Raw genomic sequence first — 23,826 nt, forward strand, 5'->3', positions numbered from 1 at the left:
CATGTTTTCTTTATTTCTCATTGGAATTATCTAGTAGAAGAATTCCTGATTCAAAAGGTCGGTACATTAAGTTTATATATGCCAAATCTTGTCCACTTTTCTTTTTATTATTGACCTGTAGGAGTTAATTCAAAGATAAAACTTTTAAAGAGAGCAATTTAGAACATTAGGATAAAAGGAATCCCATCTGCCTCTGTGGCTGCCATGGTTCAGCTAATTTTATACCAAATTTGACTGCTGGCACAAGTTAACAGAATACCACATTCAGAGGAAGATTCCCAAGAGACAAATAGGCCGGTGAGTCAAGTTAGATTGACCTTACTTAAATATGGAATAGCTGCAAATCAAAAGAAAATGCTGATTAAATCCATTCTAAACAAAGTTCAGGAAAGATAAGAAAAGGATAAAAATAAACAAAAATAAGCAGTTTATGAAACTAAAAACAAGTAAATTCAGGATATATTCTCTAACTTAGACTACTGAATAACATTAAAATAAAATTTTCCTTTTTAATCTCACCTGTTTCATTGCTGTTTCACCTATTTTGTCAGAATGTTTTCGAATGCTTTCCAAAAAGTCTTTGAGATCAGACATGGAGATTTCTTTAATATCCTCACGGAGTTTAGGAAGATTTTCTATCATTAGCTGACAAAACCGGTACTGACTAACTCGGGGAAAAAAAACATTCTCTAATTGTTCCATAGTTTTTAGAGCAGAATAATACCTGTGAAAAGTTAAGAAGAAAACTCTATAAAAAGTTGTTATATTATTTTCAAGTTAAAATAATTAATTAGTCTAGCACTTCAATCAAAAAGGACACAGTTAAAATAAGTAAAATTACCATTTATTTCTATTTACTAAGCATAATCTAAACCACATGAACAAGTTTACAGGCTGAAAATTCATGATTTACAGGAACATACAGTTTCCTTATTTCACTTCACCTGTATCTGTAATATTGCAACACCTAAATCAGTCATCATGATCTTTTTTTTTTTTAAAGATTTTATTTATTCATTAGAGAGAGAGAGAGAGAGAGCACACACAAGTTGGGGGGGGGCAGAGAAAGAGGGAGAAACAGATCCTCCACTGAGCAGGGAGCCCAATGTGGGGCTAGCTTCTGGGACTCCAGGATCCCAACCTGACCCAAACGCAGACACTTAACCAACTGAGCCATCCAGGTGCTCAGTCATCAAGTACCTTAAATGTATATGTATAATAGTTCTGAAGTTTTCTTTTGTTTGTATATGTATTATACAAAGTGTATATATATAATATTTCAGAAGTTTTTTTTAAATGTGCTTTCATAGTATCTCTTCCATCCACATACCATCACATCAAAAAAGTAAAGATTCAAAGAAAGAGAAATTAAGGAGTCAATCCTATTTACAATTGCACCCAAAACCATAAGATACCAACGATAAACCTAACCAAAGAGGCACAGAATCTATACTCAGAAAACTATAAAGTACTCATGAAAGAAACTGAGGAAGAAACAAAGAAATGGAAAAATGTTCCATTCTCCTGGATTGGAAGAATAAATATTGTGAAAATGTCTATGCTACCTAAAGCAATCTACACATTTAATGCAATTCCTATCAAAGTACCATCCATCTTTTTCAAAGAAATGGAACAAATAATTCTAAAATTTATATGGAACCAGAAAAGACCTCGAATAGCCAAAGGGATACTGAAAGAGAAAGCCAAAGTTGGTGGCATCACAATTCCGGACTTCAAGCTCTATTACAAAGCTGTAATCATCAAGACAGCATGGTACTGGCACAAAAACAGACACATAGATCAATGGAACAGAATAGAGAGCCCAGAAATAGACCCTCAACTCTATGGTCAACTAATCTTTGACAAAGCAGGAAAGAATGTCCAATGGAAAAAAGACAGCCTCTTCAATAAATGGTGCTGGGAAAATTGGACAGCCAGATGCAGAAAAATGAAACTGGACTGTTTCCTTACACCACACACAAAAATAGACTCAAAATGGATGAAGGACCTCAATGTGCAAAAGGAATCCATCAAAATCCTTGAGGAGAACACAGGCAGCAACCTCTTCGACCTCAGCCGCAGCAACATCTTCCTAGGAACATCGCCAAAGGCAAGGGAAGCAAGGACAAAAATGAACTATTGGGATTTCATCAAGATTAAAAGCTTTTTCACAGCAAAGGAAACAGTTAACAAAATCAAAAGACAACTGACAGAATGGGAGAAGATATTTGCAAATGACATATCAGATAAAGGACTAGTGTCCAGAATCTATAAAGAACTTAGCAAACTCAACACCCAAAGAACAAATAATCCAATCAAGAAATGGGCAGAGGACATGAACAGACATTTCTACAAAGAAGACATCCAGAGGGCCAACAGACACATGAAAAAGTGCTCCATATCACTCGGCACAATGAGATATCACCTCACACCAGTCAGAATGGCTAAAATCAACAAGTCAGGAAATGACAGATGCTGGCGAGGATGCGGAGAAAGGGGAGCCCTCCTTCACTGTTGGTGGGAATGCAAGCTGGTGCAGCCACTCTGGAAAACAGCATGGAGGTTCCTCAAAATGTTGAAAATAGAACTGCCCTATGACCCAGCAATTGCACTACTGGGTATTTACCCTAAAGATACAAACGTAGTGATCCAAAGGGGCACGTGCACCCAAATGTTTATAGCAGCAATGTCCACAATAGACAAACTATGGAAAGAACCTAGATGTCCATCAATAGATGAATGGATCAAGAAGATGTGGTATATATGCACAATGGAATACTATGCAGCCATCAAAAGAAATGAAATCTTGCCATTTGCGACAACATGGATGGAACTAGAGCGTATCATGCTTAGCGAAATAAGTCAAGCAGAGAAAGACAATTATCATATGACCTCCCTGATATGAGGAAGTGGTGATGCAACATGGGGGCTTAAGTGGGTAGAAGAAGAATCAATGAAACAAGATGGAATTGGGAGGGAGACAAACCATAAGTGACTCTTAATCTCACAAAACAAACTGAGGGTTGCTGGGGGGAGGGGGGTTTGGAGAAGGGGGTGGGATTATGGACATTGGGGAGGGTATGTGCTTTGATGAGTGCCGTGAAGTGTGTAAACCTGGTGATTCACAGACCTGTACCCCTGGGGATAAAAATATATGTTTATAAAAAATAAAAAATTTAAAAAAAAAAAGTAAAGATTCAGGGGCGCCTGGGTGGCTCAGCGGGTTAAAGCCTCTACCTTCGGCTCAGGTCATGATCTCAGGGTCCTGGGATCCAGTCCCGCATCAGGCTCTCTGCTCAGCAGGGAGCCTGCTTCCTCCTCTCTCTCTCTGTCTGCCTCTCTACCTACTTGTGAACTGTCAAATAAATAAATAAATAAATAAAAATCTTAAAAAAAAAAAAAAAACAGTAAAGATTCAATTCAAATTGAAGTAAAAGATGTTTTAAGGACATTTTCTTGAAAATTTTACAGTATTTAAAGCACTTAAAAATAATATTAAGTATCCTAAAAACCAAGTGAAAAACCAAAGTGATTTATTGAAAATAAATACATACTGAATGACATGATGGATTGCAGTAATTAGTAAAATACATCCTATGCCCTAGAGAAATTGACATGTACTTTCCTATACATAGTTTGATTTTCTCTACATTTCTATGAGGTAGATGTGTATGGCAGATATTACTATTAATACTCTACAGATGAAAAACTCAAACACAAAGAGTATACATTTGGCCAAGACACTATAATTAATTGGTAGAAAAACCATAACTGTCAATTTCCTACAATAATATTCACTACCAAAATCCACTGAAAGTAGATAGAGGAATTTTTAAATTAATCAAATTATTCTGAGGGTTACTGGGGGGAGGGGCGTTGGGAGAAGGGGAGTGGGGTTATGGACATTGGGGAGGATATGTGCTTTGGTGAGTGCTGTGAAGTGTGTAAACCTGGCGATTCACAGACCTGTACCCCTGGGGATAAAAATATATGTTTATAAAAAATAAAAAATTTTAAAAAAATTAATCAAATTATGTTTTATACTTTCCCATTGATTTGGATATTAAAAATGAGAAAAGACATGATCTAGAGAACAAAAAAAAAATAATACCCAGGTAATTTGAAAGACTGTAAACTCAAAAGCTATTTAAAGATATTTACTGATTCTCTACCTTATATTCCCAAAGATAGGGTATATTTTGCACACTGTCTTAAAATCTAAAATCTGTCTTAAAATCTTAAAATCTTTAAAATCTACCACTATTTTAAAAATTAGATGACTAAATTTTATCATGGTTACTTAAAATCATTAGAATTTTTATAAACAAATAAAATATATATTTGGTCAGAAATGAACATATTTAGGTGATAACATGGGTAAGGCAGATGTCATCACAATCATTTTTATAATAACCAAGATATTATAAATTTAAATGAAGTAAAATGATAAATAATATCTTTTCTTAGTAAAATAACATTTTATATATAATAGGTCAGTCAATAGTTAAAGTATACTATTGGATCCTGCTTTATTTCCTGATTTGGTGTGAATTATGTATACTTCAAAAGTATACGTAGGTAAAAGTAAGCAAAAGTATACATAAGTAAAGCTTTCTGAAAATTCATGGTAATGCCTATAATGTATTTGAAGTTGTAAGTGATAGAGGTTAAATGAAAGTATTACTAGAAGTTTTTGCAACACCAGACACAATCAAACGGCTTCGTAACACAACTGTGCCTTCCTTCATGCTTCTATACCTCTCACCTCCCATCCCAGGCTTCCAGTGTCACTCAACTATGAAGCCTTCACAGCACAACACAGAAATGTAAGCAGTTAATGCCAGTGGGCTGAATCCTTAACTAATGAGAAAGGGAGACCAAAGATAAATTCCCCTTTCCTCCTCCTGGATGAAATGTGCTGAATGTACAATAATACACAGAACTCCCAGAAGTTCTTTGAAATTGATCAACATTAAGCATCACTAGCTAACTCAGTAACTCAACCTTGCTCTCCCAAGTTCACTAACTCATTTCCCTTTCATTCAACTCTGCTTCTCAGCTTCCTTAGGCTTATACTCCAAAAAAAGTAGTAAAATATAAGGTTATACCTCAGGCTTTGCTTTCTGGGAAACCCAAGCTAACACACACAGCAAGGCTATATTCTTGGGCAGAGACCAGAAACCAGAGACCAGACCCTGAATACTTCTAAAATTTAGCCACAAATCCCCTAAGCTTTATATTCCTAAATGCAAGCAAAATTTCCACAAGAGACTGCCATTCTCTTTTGGTATATGATGCTATTTTTTATTTTTTCTAAAGATTTTATTTTATTTATTTGACAGACAAAGACACAGCGAGAGAGGGAACACAAGCAGGGGGAGTGGAAGAGGGAGAGGCAGGCTTCCTGCTGAGCAGGGAACCTGACATGGGGCTCTACTCCAGGACCCTGAAAACATGATCTGAGCCGAAGGCAGACACTTAATGAATGAGCCACCAAGGTGCCCCTGATGCTGTTTTTAAAAAATTTTAACAGTAATCCATAAACACTGGAAAAATACAAAACTATAAAGGGACAAATAAAAAGCATCATCTGATACTACCATATAATAATGACCTCAATTTGGTCCCAGTTACATCCAGTCATATATCTACATTTCTAGGTCTGTATGCTCATATCTTATTTCAAAACATACCATGGAAACTATCTTTAACTAAAATTATTCTAGAACAGATTAATACCTTACTCATAAGTCAACTGTAAAAATGTGATAATGTTCTCATAATTATAAGTCTCTGATTTTTTCTTTTTTATAAATAAGACTAGATTTCCCCCTATATCAAAACCTCTACCAAGATGTCTGCCTTTAGAAATATGAGACATTTCCAAAAAAATTGTGTCACCCCTAAATGGAAAACATGTGAATACTCTGATGGTTCTCTGACCCACAGGATACAAATAATTAGTGACAAGGAGCATGTGGGTGGCTCAGTTAGTTAAGCTACTGCCTTCAGTTCAGGTCATGATCCCAGAGTTCTGGGATCTAGTCCTGCATCCGGCTCCTGGCTCACCAAGGAGCCTGCTTCTCCCTCTGATCCTCCCCCTTCTGATGCTGTTTCTCTCTATCATATAAATAAATAAATAAAATCTTTAAAACAGAACAAATAATGTCACTGATCTTACTTGATTTGCCTTCCCTTGAGCATTTCCAATTCACTAAGGTTTGAACTATCATAGAAGTGGTTACCTCAGTCTCTACTATTCTAAACACAGTACCCTGCATGTAAGAAAAAATTACAAGATACTTAAATAAGCAGAAAAATGTGATCAAAAAGTAAAAGAAAAAGTCAATGGGAGCATATATACACTGGCCTAGATCTTGGAATTAACAAATGAAAACTTTATTATTATACTATATTATAAATGTTACAGGCTCTAGGAAGAAAGAAAAGTTAATATGCATGAAGTGATAGGAAATTTTAGTGGAAAAACAAATTACAACAAAGAATCAAATGAAAAAACTGAAAGTAAGACTAAATAGCAGAATAAAGAATTCATTCAATGGGCTTAAGAGCAGACTAGATGCAGAAGAAAGAATGATCTATGAATCATTGTTCTATGTTCATTATCTATGTTCAAGGCAACTTGAACAGACATTTTGCAAACTAAAACACACACAAATATACAAAGAATAAGGATAGGAGGAACAGTGTCTGAGATCAAAAGAAACAGGTTCGGTAAAGTTTAAGATAGGTCCAAAAAATTAGCCAACATGAAACAAAAAAAGAAAAGAGAGAAAAGGAGTTCTTAGAAATTACAGACAACGTTAAATGATCTAACATACATGTAACTGGAATTCCCAAAAGAAAGGAAAGAGAGAAAATAATAGTGAAGAAATATTTCACCAGAAGCAAGAAAATTTTCTTTAGCAGGCAGATGTGTACTATAATAAATACTAAACAAAATTTATCATGTTAAAGGCAATTATGTCACTTAGAAACCTGGATCTGCAAAAAGGAAAAAAGCCTAACAGAAAGATTATGTGAGTAAGTACTAAAGAATTTGTTTTAATTATGTGTGTGTGTTACAAGTAAATTACATTAAAACAAAAACAACAAACAGGATGGGAATAAGTACAACTGTTCTAAGTTTCTTAAATTGTTGATGAAGTATAATAACATTATCTGAAAGTCAGCTGTGGGGAGTTAAGCATGCATATCGTGCTCTAAAAGGTTAAACAAAGATGTATAACCTAGTATAGGAACAGAGTTAGATATAAATATTTATATATATATATATATATATATATATATATATATATATGTTTTGTTTTAGTATATATATACGAATGAAAAGGAAGGAAAGAAAGAAATACATCAAACAAATAGAAGATAATTAATTGAAAAGTCAACCATAATAATAATTACATAAATATAAATGCTCTAGGGGTGCCTGGGTAACTCAGTTGGTTGGGCATCTGGCTCCTGGTTTCAGCTCAGATCATGATCTGAGATTCATGGGATTGAGCCCCACATGGGCTCTGTGCTCAGTAGGGAGTCTACTTGTGATTTTTCTCTCTCCCTTTCTCTCTTTGCCCCTTCCCCACTTTCTCTCTCTAAAATAAGTAAATAAATCTTTTTAAAAGTTAAAAAAAAAAGGTCTAAAATGCCATTTGCAAAGTAGAATAGAGATTGCCCACTGGATGAAAAAAAGTAAGACCCAACTATAAGCTGTTCATAAGAAAAACACTTTAAACATAAAGAGTAGGGTTAAAAGGAAAAGGATGTCAAAGGTAGACCTTGAAACATCTAGTATAAGCATACTGGAATAACTAATGACTACATCAACACCAGGCAAAGTTGAATTCAGGACACAGAATATTACCAAAGATACAGAAAGACATTTCATATGACACAAAGTTAGTAAGGACATAAAATAATAATAAATATGAATGCATCTAGTAACAGAGCTTTGAAATATATAAAAGAAAATTTAAAGAACAGGAAAGTAGATAAATCTGTTAAGATAAATACTTAACAGCTCTCTCTTAACCCTGATAGAATGGGTCAAAAAAACCACGAAGGAAAAAGAATATCTGAACTGCTCTAACACTAACATGACCTAACAGGTATTTCTAGAACACTAAAGCCACCACTGCAAAATACACAGTCTCTTCAAGTACAAATGAAATAGTCACCAAGATAGATGATGTGCTGGGTCACTAAACAATTCTCAATAAATGTCAAAGGTTTGAAATCATACAAAGTATGTTCACTCACCCAAGAGTATCAAACTAGAAATTAATAATAAAGATCCTAATACATCCTAAAAGTCCCCCAAATATTTAAAATTAAATACACTAAACCAAAAGTTTAAAAAAAGGAAAATAAGGAGAGCCTGGGTAGCTCAGTTAGTTAAGCATCTGACTCTTGATTTTGGCTCAGGTCATGATCTCAGGGAAAGGGCCTGAGCCCCACATCAGGCTCTGAGTTCAGTGCAGAGTCTGCTTGTCCCTCTCTCTGCTCCTCTCCCCATTCTTGCACTCTTTCTTTCTCTCAAATAAAGAAATAAAATCTTTGGAAAAAAAAAGAAAATATTTTTTGTTTTTGTTTTTAAGAAAATACTATAAACTAAAAGATGATAAAAACATTTCAAAACTGCACCTAAAGTAGTTCTCAGAGGAAAACATATAACTTTAAATGTTTGTAATAAAGAAGAAAGGCATATGGCTGGCTCTGCTGGAACAGCATGTGACTGCTGGTCTCGGGGTTATAAATTCAAGCCCCATGTTGGGGGTAGGGATTACTTAAATAAATTAATAAATTTTTTAAAAGCTTAAAAAATTTATATTATTTTTGTCATTTTAGATTCAATCATGATATATGTAGTATTTGAGTACATCTTAGAACTTTTAAAAACATACTGATTTTCCTATACTAGAGAAAATGTTCCCATATAAGTTGAGTTTCATTACAGCATTTGTTTGTGTTTGTTCTTTACATTGATACACTGATGTCTAGGAAATTACAGTCATTTTGGGGTGAAATTATAGTCATTTTATTTTTTTTATAGATTTTATTTATTTATTTGACAGACAGAGATCACAAGTAGGCAGAGAAGCAGGCAGAGAGAGAGGAAGAGAAGCAGGCTCCCTGCTGAGCAGAGAGCCCCATGCAGGGCTTGATCCCAGGACCCTGGGATCATGACCTGAGCCGAAGGCAGAGGCTTTAACCCACTGAGGCACCCAGGTGCCGCGAAATTATAGTCATTTCAGATTAAAATCACTTATTTTACAGCATATTGCTGTTCAAATCATTATAATAAATGATTGAAAATAAAAAAAGAGAGGCATAAAATCACTGTCCTAAATTTCCACTTTATGAAAACAGAAAAGAACAAATTAAACTACATATGTAACAATGGAAATAATAAAAATAAAAATAGAAATCAAAGAATAAACAAACTCAAATATTAGATCGTTGAAAATATCCATAAAATTGTAAGCCTCCTATCATATAACTCAAGGGAATAAAACCACAAATTACTAATATTGGGAGTGACAAAGAAGAACATTACTACAGATCCTACAGACATTAAAAGGATGTCAAAAAATTCAACAACTCAGATAAAGTAGTCAAAGTCCTTGATAAAACATAAGATATGAAAACTGACTCAAGAAGAAATAAAGTCTTAATAGCTCAGCATCTCTTAAAGTAATGAGATTCATATCAAAATTTTGCCAGCTAGCCTTGCTAAGAATACAGCACTCTGGGCTTATTTCAAACTGGTTACTTTTTTCTCTGTTAGTATTTTGCTACGATCCTTACTCTGAAAGTCCAGTAGGACTCCTGAAGCTAAAATTCATGAGAGTGGTGGACTTCCTGGACCCCTAGAAATATTTTATTTCTGCAGCCAGTATGCTCAATCACCTTTAAGTGTTCCAACCAAGGTTTAGCAGTGGCTTCTGCTCTCAGTAAACTGTGATAGTCTCTATTTGCCCGTCTCTCCAATTCCGGGGGCAGTAGACTGCCCTATGACCTCGTTTCTCCAATGGATCTAAAAAAAAGGTTTTTTAGGGACACCTGGGTTACGCTCAGTCGGTTAAGCATCTGCCTGTGGCTCAGGTCATGATCCCAGGCCCTGGCATCAAGTCCCTGCTCCTTTCTCAGGAGGGAGATTGCTTCTCCCTCTGCCTGCTGCTCCATCTGCTGTGCTCTCTCTTTCTCTCTGACAAATGGAATCTTTTTTTAAAAAAAGTTTTTTTTATTTTGATTAGTTCTCTTCTTGTTTTAAAGACAGGAGTGATTTCTTCCTTCAAAGCTCTTTACATGTGAGTCCAGAAACTGTAAGTTCCTAATTTTTATTTTTTTCCTTTTAATTAATTTATAAAAGCTCTTTATATATTGTGGTTATGAGTCCTGTCCAAAAAAAAATCTTGCAAATGCTTTCTCCTAGTCTGTGGCTTGCCTATCAATTTTCTTTAAGGTATATATTTTTTAAAAGATTTTATTTATTTATATGGCAGACAGAGATCACAAGCAGGCAGAGAGGCAGGCAGACAGAGAGGAGGAAACAGGCTCCCCACTAAGCAGAAAGCCCGATGAGGGGCTCAATCCCAGGACCCTGGGATCATGACCTGGGCTGAATACAGAGGCTTTAACCCACTGAGCCACCCAGGCACCCCATCTTTAAGGTGTATTTTGATGAATAAAATTTTTTATTTGAAGTCCAATTTCCAATTCTGTATAGCAGCTTTTTGTGATCCTTCTAAAAACATCTTTGCTTACCCCAGATAATGTGAAAATATCTTTCTACATTTTCTTATGGAAGTTGTATGATTCTGGGTGGAGAACACATACAAGACCCAACAATATATTTATTGTATAAAAGGAAAATTTTAAACATAAAAACACAGAGATAATAAAAGTTAAGGGATGGATATACTATGCTAACACTAATCAAAAGAAAGGTGGAGTAGCTATATTAATTTCAGATAAAGCAGACTTCAGAGCAAGGAAAGTTATGAGAGATAAAGAAAAGCATTACATAATGATAAAATTATTTATCTCTAAAAAGATATAACAATCCTTAAAGTGTATATGACTAATAACAGAGTGTCAAAATATGTGAGGCAAAAATTGATATAAAAGCAAGGAAAACAGACAAATTCACTAACATAGTTGAAGACTTAAAACTCCTCTAACAGGGGCGCCTGGGTGACTCTGTGGGTTAAGCCTCTGCCTTCGGCCCAAGTCATGATATCAGGTCCTGGGATTGAGCCCCGCATTGGGCTCTCTGCTCATCAGGGAGCCTGCTTCCTCCTCTCTGACTGCCTCTCTGCCTACTTGTGATCTCTGTCAAATAAATAAATAAAATCTTAAAAAAAAAGAAAATACTGTTGAACTGAAGAGCACAGAAACACCACCAAAACATGATCAATCAACTGGATTTAACTGACACTTAGAGAATAGTTCATCCAACAACAGAATACGTATTCTCTTCAAGTTCACATAGAACATTCACCAATATAGACCATATTCTGAGTTATAAAACACATCTTAACAAATTTAAAAGAATAAAAGTACAAAACTAATATCAAACTTAATGGTGAAAAACACAACGTTATTCCCCATGAGATCAGAAACAGGCAAGGATGTTCCTCCTCATCACTCCAATTTAACCATAATACTGATATTCATTGCTAACCCAGTAAGACAAGAAAAAGAAATAACAGGTAATCATCCTGGGAAGAAAGAAAGAAAAGGCTTGTCTGCAGATGACATGATTGTCTATGTAGAAAATCTCAAAGAATCTACAAAAAAATTCCCAGAATAGTAACTGATTATATCAAGGTTGAAGAGTACCAGGTTAACATACCGAAGTCAATTGCCCTTTGGTAAACCAGCAAGGAACAACTGGGATTTGAAATTAAAGACCTTACTTTATCACCAATAAATGAATTATGTGTAAATCTAACCACATACATACAAGATCTATATGAAGAAAACCAGAAAACTGATGAAAGAAATCAAGGAAAATCTAAATAAATGCAGAGATATTCCATGTTCATGAATGGTTTCACAAAAATTAATTCATAATAGATCACAGACATAAATGTAAAACACAAAACTCTAGAAATTAAGATTGGAGAAAATCTAAGTGACCCTGGGTTTGGCAATGAGTTTTCAGAAACACCACCAAAACATGATCTATGGAAAAAACCTAGTAAGCTGGACTTCATTAAAATTAATAATCTTCTGTTCTAAAAAGATACTGATAAGAGAATAAAAAGACTAGCCACAGAATGGAAGAAGATATTTTCAAAACATATATCTGATAAATAATATATAAACTATACAAAAAATACTTAAAAGTCAGCAGTAAGACCACCACCCACCAAATTTAAAAGCATATAAAAGATCTGAAGAGATAACTCACCAAAGAAGATATACAGATAGCAAATAAGCATATGAAAAAATGCTCAACATCACATGCCAATAGCGAACTACAAATTAAAATGAGATATTACCTACATCTATTAGAATGGCTAAAATCCAAAATGCTGACAATACCAAATCCTGGTGAGGGTGTGGAGCAACAGAACTTTCATTCATTATTATTGCTGACAGTGCAAAATAGTAAAGCCACTTTGAAAGATAATTTGCCTGCTTCTTATAAAGCTAAACATAGTCCCTCCAGGGACACCTGGGTGGCTCAGTTGGTTAAGGGTCTGCCTTCACCTCAGGTCATGATCCCTAGGTTCTGGGATCAAGTCCTGCATTGGGCTCCTTGTTCATGAGGGAGCCTGCATCTTCCTCTGCCTTCCACTCCCCCTGCTTGTGCTATTCTCTCTGATAAATAAATAAATAAAATCTTTTTTAAAAAGCTAAATATAGTCTTTCTGTATAATCTAGCAACTGTATCACTAGGTACTTATCTAAATGAATTAAAAAGTTATTCCACACAAAAACCTGCACACAAATGTTTATAGCTGCATTATTCATAACTGCCAGAAGTCAGACCAACCAAGATGTCCTTCAACAGGTGAACGGATAAATAAACTGTGGTACAACCATAAAATGCAATATTATTTATCCATAAAAAGAAATGACCTATCAAGCCACAAAAAGACATGGAGGAACCTTAAATGCATATTGTTAAGTGAACAAAGCTAGTCTGAGTATGACATATACTGTATGATCCCAACTACAGAACATTCTGAAAAAGGCAGAATTATAGAAACAGTAAAAAGGTCATAGACTGGCAGTGGTTGTGGGAAGGGATGAAGGATGAGATGAAGAAATGAAGGGATGAAGAAAGAGATGAAGCACGAGAGATTTTTCAGAAAACTATACTGTATGATGCTGTCATGGTAGATATGACATTATGCATTTGTCAAAACCCTCTATACAGTATAATACAAAAGAGTGAACCCTATTGTAAACTCTGGAGTTAACAACAAGTCAGTATTGATTCATGAATTGTAAGAAATGTACTACACTCATGCAAGAAACTGTGTTGAGAGGAAGGTATATGGGAACTCTGCACTTTCTGCTCAACGTGTCTCTAAATCTAAAATTATTGAGCAGTCATTTTATAAAAGAAAATGCACAAATGATAAAATAGCAAATGAAAAGGCAGTCAACGTCAGTCACCAGAGAAATGCAAATTGGAACAACCATTTTATATGTACCAAAATGGTTCAACTAGAGCAGACAGACAATATAGTATGTTGGCAAGGATGTGCAATATCTAAAATTCTCATTGCCAATGAGAGTATAAAATGGTATAACCATTTTGGGAAACTATTTAATGGCTCCTTATAAAAGGTAGCCTACATTTACAATATAACCCAGCAAGTCTACTCCTATACATATATTAAAGAGATACATAAACATCTGCCTACAGAAAGGCTTGTCCACTAATTTTATGACAGCCCTATTCATTATACGCCCAAAATGAAAATAATCCAAATACCCACCAACTGGTAAACAGATAAAAAACTTCTTAGAACTTAATACTACACAGCAATGCAAAGAAACAAATAATTGGTATTTGCAATAACATAGATGAATCTTAAAACATTTGAAGTGAGAGATACAAGACAAGAAAAATAAATACATTCTATTATTCCATTTACATCAATTCTGAGAACATGTGATAGAAATCAGAATATAGTTATCTGTGGAGGGAAAGAAGAATGGATTGAGAAGGGGCATAAAAGGGTGATGGAAATGTTCTCCATCTTGTTTGGGTAGTAATGACCAGAAGAGAATGGATGAGAAAAGCTTTTGGGATACAAATAATGTTCAAATCTTGATCTTGGTGGTTATAAAAGTGTATTCACTTTTTAAAAATTCATGGAGCTACAGACTTATGATTTGTGTATTTGGGTCTAAATAGTTGCTAAGCAAATAACTTAAAAATAAAAAACTGTACCACAGAGTAAATATTTTGCAGCACATTTCATAAAAAAGGACTCAGTCCAAGAATAAGCAAAGATTTTAAGCCTGTTTCAGACTTGCTGAACTTAAGATAGTAGTGGAATATCCAAGTGAAAAGATTCAACATGAATCAGAGATGTCAAAACCAAGCTTGAGATTTGAGATTCCAATTTGGGAGTCAGCAGAATATAAATCCAGATATTTTGGGGCGCCTGGGTGGCTCAGTGGGTTAAGCCGCTGCCTTCGGCTCAGGTCATGATCCCAGGGTCCTGGGATCGAGCCCCGCATCAGGCTCTCTGCTCGGCCGGGAGCCTGCTTCCTTCTCTCTCTCTCTGCCTGCCTCTCTGCCTGCTTCTGATCTCTCTCTGTCAAATAAAGAAATAAAATCTTTTAAAAAAAATAAATAAATAAATCCAGATATTTTAACAAATATGAAGTGATTATCAACTAACAAAAAACACTTTTTTTTTTTTTTTTTTTTTACATTTTACAAGTCAAACCAAACATAGTTGTGGGCAAGTTTGACTCTGCAGGTTGCTCATTTGCAACCTCTAATGATAACCAGGAATAACATCTGCTCATGCCCTCTATTTTATTATCCCATATGAATATTTAGCTGAACAAAAATATAGCAGAGCACCAAAGTGGGGTCCTAAACATTTAGTGTGATGGCAGCCTGAATACATGCTTTTTAATCTTGACTCCTTGAAACAATAAAATAACAGGAGATTTTTCTTTAAAGGTTTAAGTCTACACAGTGAAGAGAAAAGGAAAAGAGAGAACGGTAAAATTTTAGAATGTTGAAAGCTGACCAGACATGTGGGTTAAAAAAAAACAAAAAACAAAAAACAAAAAAACCTCATCACATCTGAGAAAACTGAATTCTAAGCCAATAGTTGAGAAACCAAAGATAAACTTATTTATTTTCTAGAATATTCAAAATGTCAAGAATTGGTAGGAATCCCACTACTTACAGAACTGGGAGTGAATAAAGGGCTAAAGTAAGGAATATTGCTTGATAATCTATTTAAGCAGCAAACTCCACTCCAGTCATCTGAGCAACAATCATTTCCCATTTTGGCAAAATACTAAAGATACTACAACAGATAATCTCTGAATAGAGTGAGGAGACCACCCAAGGTTGAAGGCAATATTACTGATCAGAAAACAAAAGGATTAGTATAGCTAAATATACTAAATGCTCTCTTCCCCAACTCAGATCCCAGAATGCTGGCAGTCAGATCTTTACCCTCCAAACAGGACAGAGGAAAAGTCTCCTCTAGGGAATCTGAGGCAGCCCCAGAAGAAATAAGTCCAGATATTAACACTAAAGGCTCACCAACTAAACAGCCCAGCTAGATAACCTCACAGTGAAATTTACAATCAACAAGTTCTACGCACATACCTAGAGCTTCCAATCAGTGCCTTATGTCCACTACACTTAAATTTGAGGAGTCAACCAAGGAATCGCCTGACATCTGAGAAACACCCCTACCAACAAAGTTAGAGATTAAAACCAAAAAAAAAAAAAAAAAAAAAACCAACAAAAAACAAAACAAACAAACAAACAAAAACTGAGGGGAAAAAAACTTAGTGGAAACAAACTATATGCAAGGAGATATGTAAATACATACATCTAAAATCTCAAAGAAGTTAAGACAAAATACTGTTAACAGTAAATCAAGAACAGCTTACCTTAAAAAAAAGAAAGAAAGAAAGAAAGAAAACGAAGGAAAAGAAATATTTAGTGATCAAAAATTTCTTAGAAATTAAAAATTGGAGAGCAGAAAGGAAATAAAATCAGCATTACTTTTTGGAAGATAAAAATAAAGAAATATCCTAGAAGCAGAGCAAGAAGTCAAAGAAATAAAAAATGTTTAAAAAGAAAAGAAAATCAGAGGGCCAATCTAGAAGGTTAAACATCACTATCTGTCCTGGAATTAAGAAAACAGAAATAAATAATTCAAGAAAATTTCCTAGATCTTAAAGACATTGATCAGATCAAAGAACAGTTTCCAGATTAAATTCCAGACAGGTTCACCAAGTACCCAGTACAATGGAAGTAAACAGGCCCATATCAAAGCACACCATCAGGAAACTACAGACCACACAAGGGAAGATTCTAAAAGAGAAAAAAGGTAGGTCACAAATTAAGAGAAATCAGAATGGCTTCAAACTTCTCAATTGCATAGACAACTAGAGAGCCTGAGAGAGGTATGTGTCTGGGGCAGGAGTTATTAATAAGCCCACCTAGCAAGCAGGTCTGTTTCTAAATACCATTACTAAAAGGAACTAGGGTACCTTGGAAAATGGCTATTTCTAGGTCTAGGACAAGAAAAGTACACTGTGAGTGTGGAACTAATATTGTGTGTTAACCAAGAAAGCACTCAGAGATAAATGAAGACACAGAAATTGGCTTGAGGGAATTCCCCTAGCCAAATGTGGTACAATTTGAGCACCAAAAAGAATAATGAAAACAACATTGTATTTATTATTATGTATTATACATTTTATATTATTATAACCCACTTAAAGAAAAAATCCATGGAGTCTATAGTGATAATCAGAAAAGGAAGATAAAAAGAAAAGGGAAAATATAAAGGAAGAGCTCTTCCTTTAAAAAAAGCTCTTCTTTATATTAATAAAGACGCCTAATAAATGTCAAAGGAATGACAGAATTATAAACATCACCATTTTGTAACCCCAATATAATAACCGATTAAAGCAAGAGGGGCACCTGGCTAGCTCAGTCAGAGAAGCATGTGACTCTAGATATTGGGGTTATGAGATCGAGCCCCACATTGGGTATGGAGATTACTTAAAAAGAAATGTAAAATCTAAAGCAAGAATCCTAAAACCAATGAGAGAAAAGTTGTTAAGGAAATAGGACTCAAAATATCACCCCACAGATTACTTCCTAACTGCTAAGAGGAAAAGATACTTCTTTGATTTAGACAACCTCTTAACCAAATGATCAAATTTAGCTTAACCTAGAGACAATTTAACAGTATATGCCTTCTGATTTTATACACTGAGGGGTACACAATATCACTTATGTAATACTCATACCAAAAACAGTTTATCTGAATCTAATCATGAGAAAATAATTAAATAAATCCAAACTGTCCTCATCGACAAGACAGCTGACCTGGACCCTCTCATGAAAACCAGAAGCAGGAAGACTGTGCTAGATTAAAGGGACAAAAAAGTACATATTTACCAATGTTTCAAGAAGGAAATGAAGATATCTGGGGGATAAGTGGGGAAATCTGAATATAAACAATAGATTATATTATTGGAAAAAATATATAATAGTCCAAACTGGAAAATAGTGAAGAAATATTAAAAGTTAGTTATTTAGGAGGAGGAGTAAGATGGCAGAGGAGTAGGAATCCTAAATTCTGTCTGGTCCCAGGAATTCAGTTAGATAGTTATCAAACCATTCTGAACAAACCTCAATATCCTAAAAGCCTTCTGTGAAAAACCCACAGCAAATACCATTCTCCATGGGGAAAAATTGAGAGCTTTTCCCCTAGGGTCAGGAACATGGCAGGGATGTCCACTATCACCACTGCTATTCAACATAGTACTGGAATTCCTAGCAATCAGACAACAAAAAGAAATAAAAGGCATCCAAATCTGCAAAGAAGTGAAGCTCTCACTCTTTGCAGATGATATGACACTTTATGTTGAAAACCCAAAAGACTCCACCCCAAAACTGCTAGAACTCATACAGGTATCCAGTAAAGTGTCAGTATATAAAATCAATGCACAGAAATAGTTACAGTTCTATATATCAACAACAAGACAGAAGAAAGAGAAACTAAGAAGCAGATACCATTTACAATTGCACCCAAAACCATAATATATCTAGGAATAAATCTAACCAAAGAGACAAAGAATCTGTATTCAGAAAACTACAGAATACTCATGAAAGAAATTGAAGAAGACACAAAGAAATGGAAAAAGTTTCATGTTCATGGATTGGAAAAACAAATATTATGAAAACGTCTATGCTGCCTAGAGCAATCTACATATTTAATGCAATACATATCAAAATACCATCAACTTTTTTCAAAGAAATGGAACAAATAATCCTAAAATTTGTGTGGAAACACCCAAAATAGCCAGAGGAATGTTGAAAAAGAAAACCAAAGCTGGTGGTATCACAATTCCGGACTTCAAGCTCTATTATGAAGCTGTAATCATCAAGACAGTAAGATACTAGCAAAAAACACACACATAGATCAATGGAACAAAACAGCCCAGAAATAGACCCTCAACTCTATGGTCAACTAATCTTCAACAAAGCAGGAAAGAATATCCAATGAAAAAAAGGCAGTCCCTTCAACAAATGGTGTTGGGAAAACTGGACAGCCACATGCATAAGAATAAATGGACCATTTCCTTACACCATACACAAAAAGAGGCTCAAGATGGATAGAAGACCTAAATGTGAGACAGGAGTTCATCAAAATCCTTGAGGAGAACATAGGCAGCAATCTCTTCGACCTCAGCCACAGCAACTTCTTCCCAGAAACAGCACCAAAGACAAGGGAAGCAAGGGCAAAAATGAACTATTGGGACTTCATCAGATCAAAGCTTTTACACAGCAAAAGAAACAGTCAACAAAATCAAAAGGCAACTGACAGAATGGGAGAAGATATTTGCAAATGACATATCAGATAAAGAGCTGGTCTCCAAAATCTATAAAAACTTATCAAATTCAATACCCAAAGAACAAATAATCCAATCAAGAAATGGGCAGAAGGGGCGCCTGGGTGGCTCAGTGGGTTAAGGCCTCTGCTTTCGGCTTGGGTCATGATCCCAGGGTCCTGGGATCGAGCCCCGCATCGGGCTCTCTGCTCAGCAGGGAGCCTGCTTCCTCCTCTCTCTCTCTGCCTTTCTGCCTACTTGTGAACTCTGTCAAATAAATAAGTAAAATCTTAAAAAAAAAAAAACAAAAAAGAAAGAAAGAAATGGGCAGAAGACATGAACAGACATTTCTGCAAAAACATCCAAATGGCCAACAGACATATGAAAAAGTGCTCAGCATTACCTGGCATCAGGGAAATACAAATCAAAACCTCAATGAGATACCACCTCACACCAATTAGAATGGCTAAAATTAACAAGTCTGGAAACAGATGCTGTCAAGGATGCTGAGAAATGGGAACCCTTTTACATTGTTGGTGGGAATGCAAGCTGGTGTAGTCACTCTGGAAAACAGTATGCAGCTTCCTCAAAAAGTTAAAAATAGAGCTACCCTATGACCCAGAAATTGCACTACTGGGTACTTACCCTAAAGATACAAATACAGTGATCCGAAGGGGCACGTGCACCAAAATGTTTATAGCAGCAATGTCCACAATAGCCAAACTATGGAAAGAGCCTAGATGTCCATCAACAGATGAATGGACAAAGAAGATGTGTGTGTGTGTGTGTGTGTGTGTGTGTGTGTATGATAGAATACTATGCAGCCATCAAAAAACTGAAATCTTGCCATTTGTAATGAGGTGGATGGAACCAGACGGTACTATGCTGAGCGAAATAAGTCAATCAGAAAAAGACAATTATCATACGATCTCACTGATATGAGGAATTTGAGAACACAGAGGACCAACAGGGAAGGAAAGGAAAAGTGAAACAATAGGAAACCAGAGAGGGAGACAAACCGTAAGAGACTCTTAATCTCAGAAAACAAACTGAGGGTTGCTTGAATGGAGGGGGGTGGGAAGGTTGGGAGGCTAGGTGATGGACACTGGGGACAGTATGTGCTATGGTGAACCCTGTGAATTGTGTAAGACTGATGAATCACAGACCTGTACCCCTGAAACATAATACATTACATGTTAATTAAAAAAAATAAAGTTCAACTGTAACAACAACAACAAAGTTAGTTATTTAAAGGCATAAATGGGGGCACCTGGGTGGCTCAGTGGGTTAAGCTTCTGCCTTTGGCTCAGGTCATGATCTCGGGGTCCTGGGATCAAGCCCCACATGAGGATCTCTGCTCAGCAGGGAACCTGCTTCCCTCCCTCTCTCTGCCTGCCTCACTGCCTACTTGTGATTTCTCTCTCTGTCAAATAAATAAATAAAATCTTAAAAAAAGAAAATAAAGACATAAATGTAAACACAAAAATTATGCCTTAAAAGAGGTAAAAGCTTTTGCCTTTAGCAAGAAGGAATGGAGAATGGCAAGAAGGAAAGATGATGCCTGTTTTTCTGCAACAAATACAAAGAACTATATTATCTAGGTCTTTAAAATATGAGAATGTACAACTTTGGTAGAAAACAAAAGAATACATACACACACACATATGTACATATATATATAAATAAAATACTTTCAGGATAATTTATGACATATTAAGGAGGAAAAAAGTAACTATTAACTAGTACGAATTGGTAAAGGCCAATAAAATTCAATGCTTAGCACTACAAAGCAGGACATACACAAATCTTTGAGTATACATTTGTACATTATGTACTATGATAATTAAGCAATTATTAATAAATTAAGAGGAAATCATTATTTCCCTATTCCAAATATAGAATATTATCATTTATTCTGACTTTTTTATGTTACTTTAAAATTGTTCATCTTTAAAACATTTTAAACTACCTACACTGCTTTCACTGTGGTCCCACTATACACACTTAACCTTTCATTATAAGCAATGTTCACATGGAAGCTAATCAGTAGTTTTTCATTACTGCTCAGCTGTCTATTTGTCCTTCAACAATATCATCAATCTTTGATTTTACTTATAAAGGACAAGGATCCACAAATAAATGGCTACAAATTGCTTTATTAGACTAGATTCTGATGGGCAAATTGCACGAAAAAAGAATAAAGGTAGAAAGCAAAACTTCACATGACTCATTGTAATTTATAGTACATTTATCCATGCTTTCTTTAATAGAAAAATAAAGATTTATTAAAAACAGGAAAGAAACCAACTCACCTTTTTGCACTCATCTGTTCTTTTAGCTTACTGTACATTTCCAGCACTGCATTAAAAAGGAGAACTTACTTTAGCTTTCAAAATGAGAAAAAAATTTAGATGAAAAAATTAAAGCAGGAAAGAGCCTATTATAAATTCATTAATATTCTCTATACTTTATACATTAATTTTGTCTATACTTTAATCCAGGCTTATATTTCTTAAATATTTACTTTTATATTTTCAAATAAAATTTTATATATCAAGTAAATAAAAACATTTTAATATCTTCATATATTGAACATTACATTATATAAATGAACACATTATCTGGAATTTGAAATACTTTCATATGTTGATACCTATAACTGAAATAGTAAACTATTAACAATTATCATATTCAGAAACTTATTATTATCTCTCCCCTGTAGTGCAAATGGAAGTTTGGACTTCAGTTAATCAAGAGACAAAGTTGAGTAAACGAGATTGATTAATTTTGATTCAATATATCAAATAAAATACACATAACAAAAATATACCAAATACAACTGTGTTATAGATCACTAAGCAAATTTTTATACCAAACTGACAAAGAAAAAAAAAATTCAAGTTTACAGAGATTAAATTATAATAAAATCATAAATTTTCAAGCAACTTTATTTGATCATTTCTCTTATAGACTCAGAAACGAAATTATTTAATAAAATTGTTATAAGCTTCAGCAAGATGACACACTGCCACCAAAAAAGTTTTAATGCAACTATGCAGATTACCATTTAACCTTAGTAGAATTTCAAAGCACAAAGTGAGTAAATTATCACTGGCTCATCAAGCCAGCTCACATTTTCACAGACTGGACAGACAACACTTTTTTCTAGATTTTCTATTTTGGCTACTTACAAAGGGTCTTCAAGTATACAGAAGATATTTAGCTCACTTGTCTGAAAACCATAAAGCTACAATGATGGCAACAGTGAACCACCCTAACCCTGTGAACTTTATGGATACCTCTATCACAGCCTCTACATTGTAATGCAGTATTTCTCATATTTTCCAACCAAAGCATTAGAGTAAACATATAACCTTTGACGTCTTTGACGTCTCCTGTTTTATCTAAACAATTTATGTAACTTTCATATCTATTTATTTCCATATAAAAATAATGCTCACCTCATAAATAATCAAGTAAAACTAATATACCAGGAAAATGTACTGTTTCACTATGCCTTCTTATATCCTCTCACACCCCTGCTAACCCAAGGAGGAGTTAGGCAATTATACAATAATAAATACCTTATATCCTTATTCACATTAGAACGTAGGTTCCTTCAGAGCTATGACTGTGTCATTTTCAACTTTATATTTCCAATATCTACCATAATTGCTGATACAAAAAGAATTCACGAGTGGATAATTAGATAGAAGGCTAGATGGAGGAAAGGAAGCAGTTCTCAATGTGGCTATTAAGAAGACAATGTTTACATGAATTCAGATTGCCTGTCCAGCCTTGAAAGCAAAGACAGTAGCAGTAACAAAAGTCTAACCTCTACTTCCCTTTATTTCTCTATTCCAAAAAGCACGCTCAGGGGAATAAGCTGAATTCAGCTCTTTAGCATTCTACCAGTACCCAATTTTTTAGGCTTATTACCATCAGGGTCAAAGCAATCAAACTTAGACTGTGTTCATGGTTACTTCAGTGAGTGTATCTGATGTTGGCAAAGAGGTGTTACTAAACATTACTATAATGAAATAGGTTTCTCAACCCTGAAATGGAACATAAGAAGCAGACATTTTATTTAATCAAAGTTAATGTGCAAATATCCATGGTCCAGAGATAAAACTGAACAGAATTTCAGTGATTCTTAAAAAAAAGGTTATCCTCACAAAGTCAGAAAACAATGTCTTTTAGTTAATAAAACCTGCTGAAAGTTTTAACATACGATTTGTGTCCTAAGCTAAATTTATATTATATAAATATTATTTAAAAAATCTCATTCTATTTCCCTGGATATGGAGCTTCAGGGTCCTTGCGAAAAAAATAAGTTTAAAAAATGGGACACTAAGATGGATTCAGCTTACTATATGAATAAAAAGATGACATACACCTTGGCTTCCTTTTGTTCAAACAGGATACATAAGGGGAAAGAAAATACTGGTGAGTTTCTTAGAATTTATTTGATTTTCCAGTAATATCTGAGCCAAAACAGAAAGATCAAAAACTCAGAAACCAACAAAGTCAGTCTTTCCAAAACATGGGAGGGTAAAATCACAACCAAAAAAGGGAAAAGACCTAGTACTTTAGGGGTTTTTTTTTTTTTTTCACTTTATCAGCAAAGCAAGACTCCGAGAAAAGTAAAACCAACCTGCTTAAGTGACAAACAGAAAAAAGTGGAAAACTAGAAGTAAAAAAATTGGGCAAATTAGGAAAAGGCAAGGA

At 34.7% G+C, this 23,826-nt stretch overlaps 1 protein-coding gene across 4 annotated transcripts in view; it reads right to left on the reverse strand.

Moving 5' to 3' along the window:
* Nucleotides 1–23,826, reverse strand: part of EXOC6 (exocyst complex component 6) — a 252,592-nt gene that overhangs the window by 173,094 nt on the left and 55,672 nt on the right. For all 4 annotated transcript variants that reach the window (XM_004749653.3, XM_004749654.3, XM_004749656.3 and 1 more), the window contains 2 exons: nt 21,411–21,456; nt 520–724 (listed from right to left, as the gene is read on the reverse strand). In XM_004749653.3, coding sequence (XP_004749710.1) covers nt 520–724; nt 21,411–21,456 — 251 coding nt within the window. The remainder of the gene's footprint in view (nt 1–519; nt 725–21,410; nt 21,457–23,826) is intronic.

This window comes from Mustela putorius, unplaced genomic scaffold (genome assembly GCF_011764305.1).
Source record: "Mustela putorius furo isolate JIRA1106 unplaced genomic scaffold, ASM1176430v1.1 tig00003909_pilon_pilon_pilon, whole genome shotgun sequence".
Taxonomy (NCBI): domain Eukaryota; kingdom Metazoa; phylum Chordata; class Mammalia; order Carnivora; family Mustelidae; genus Mustela; species Mustela putorius.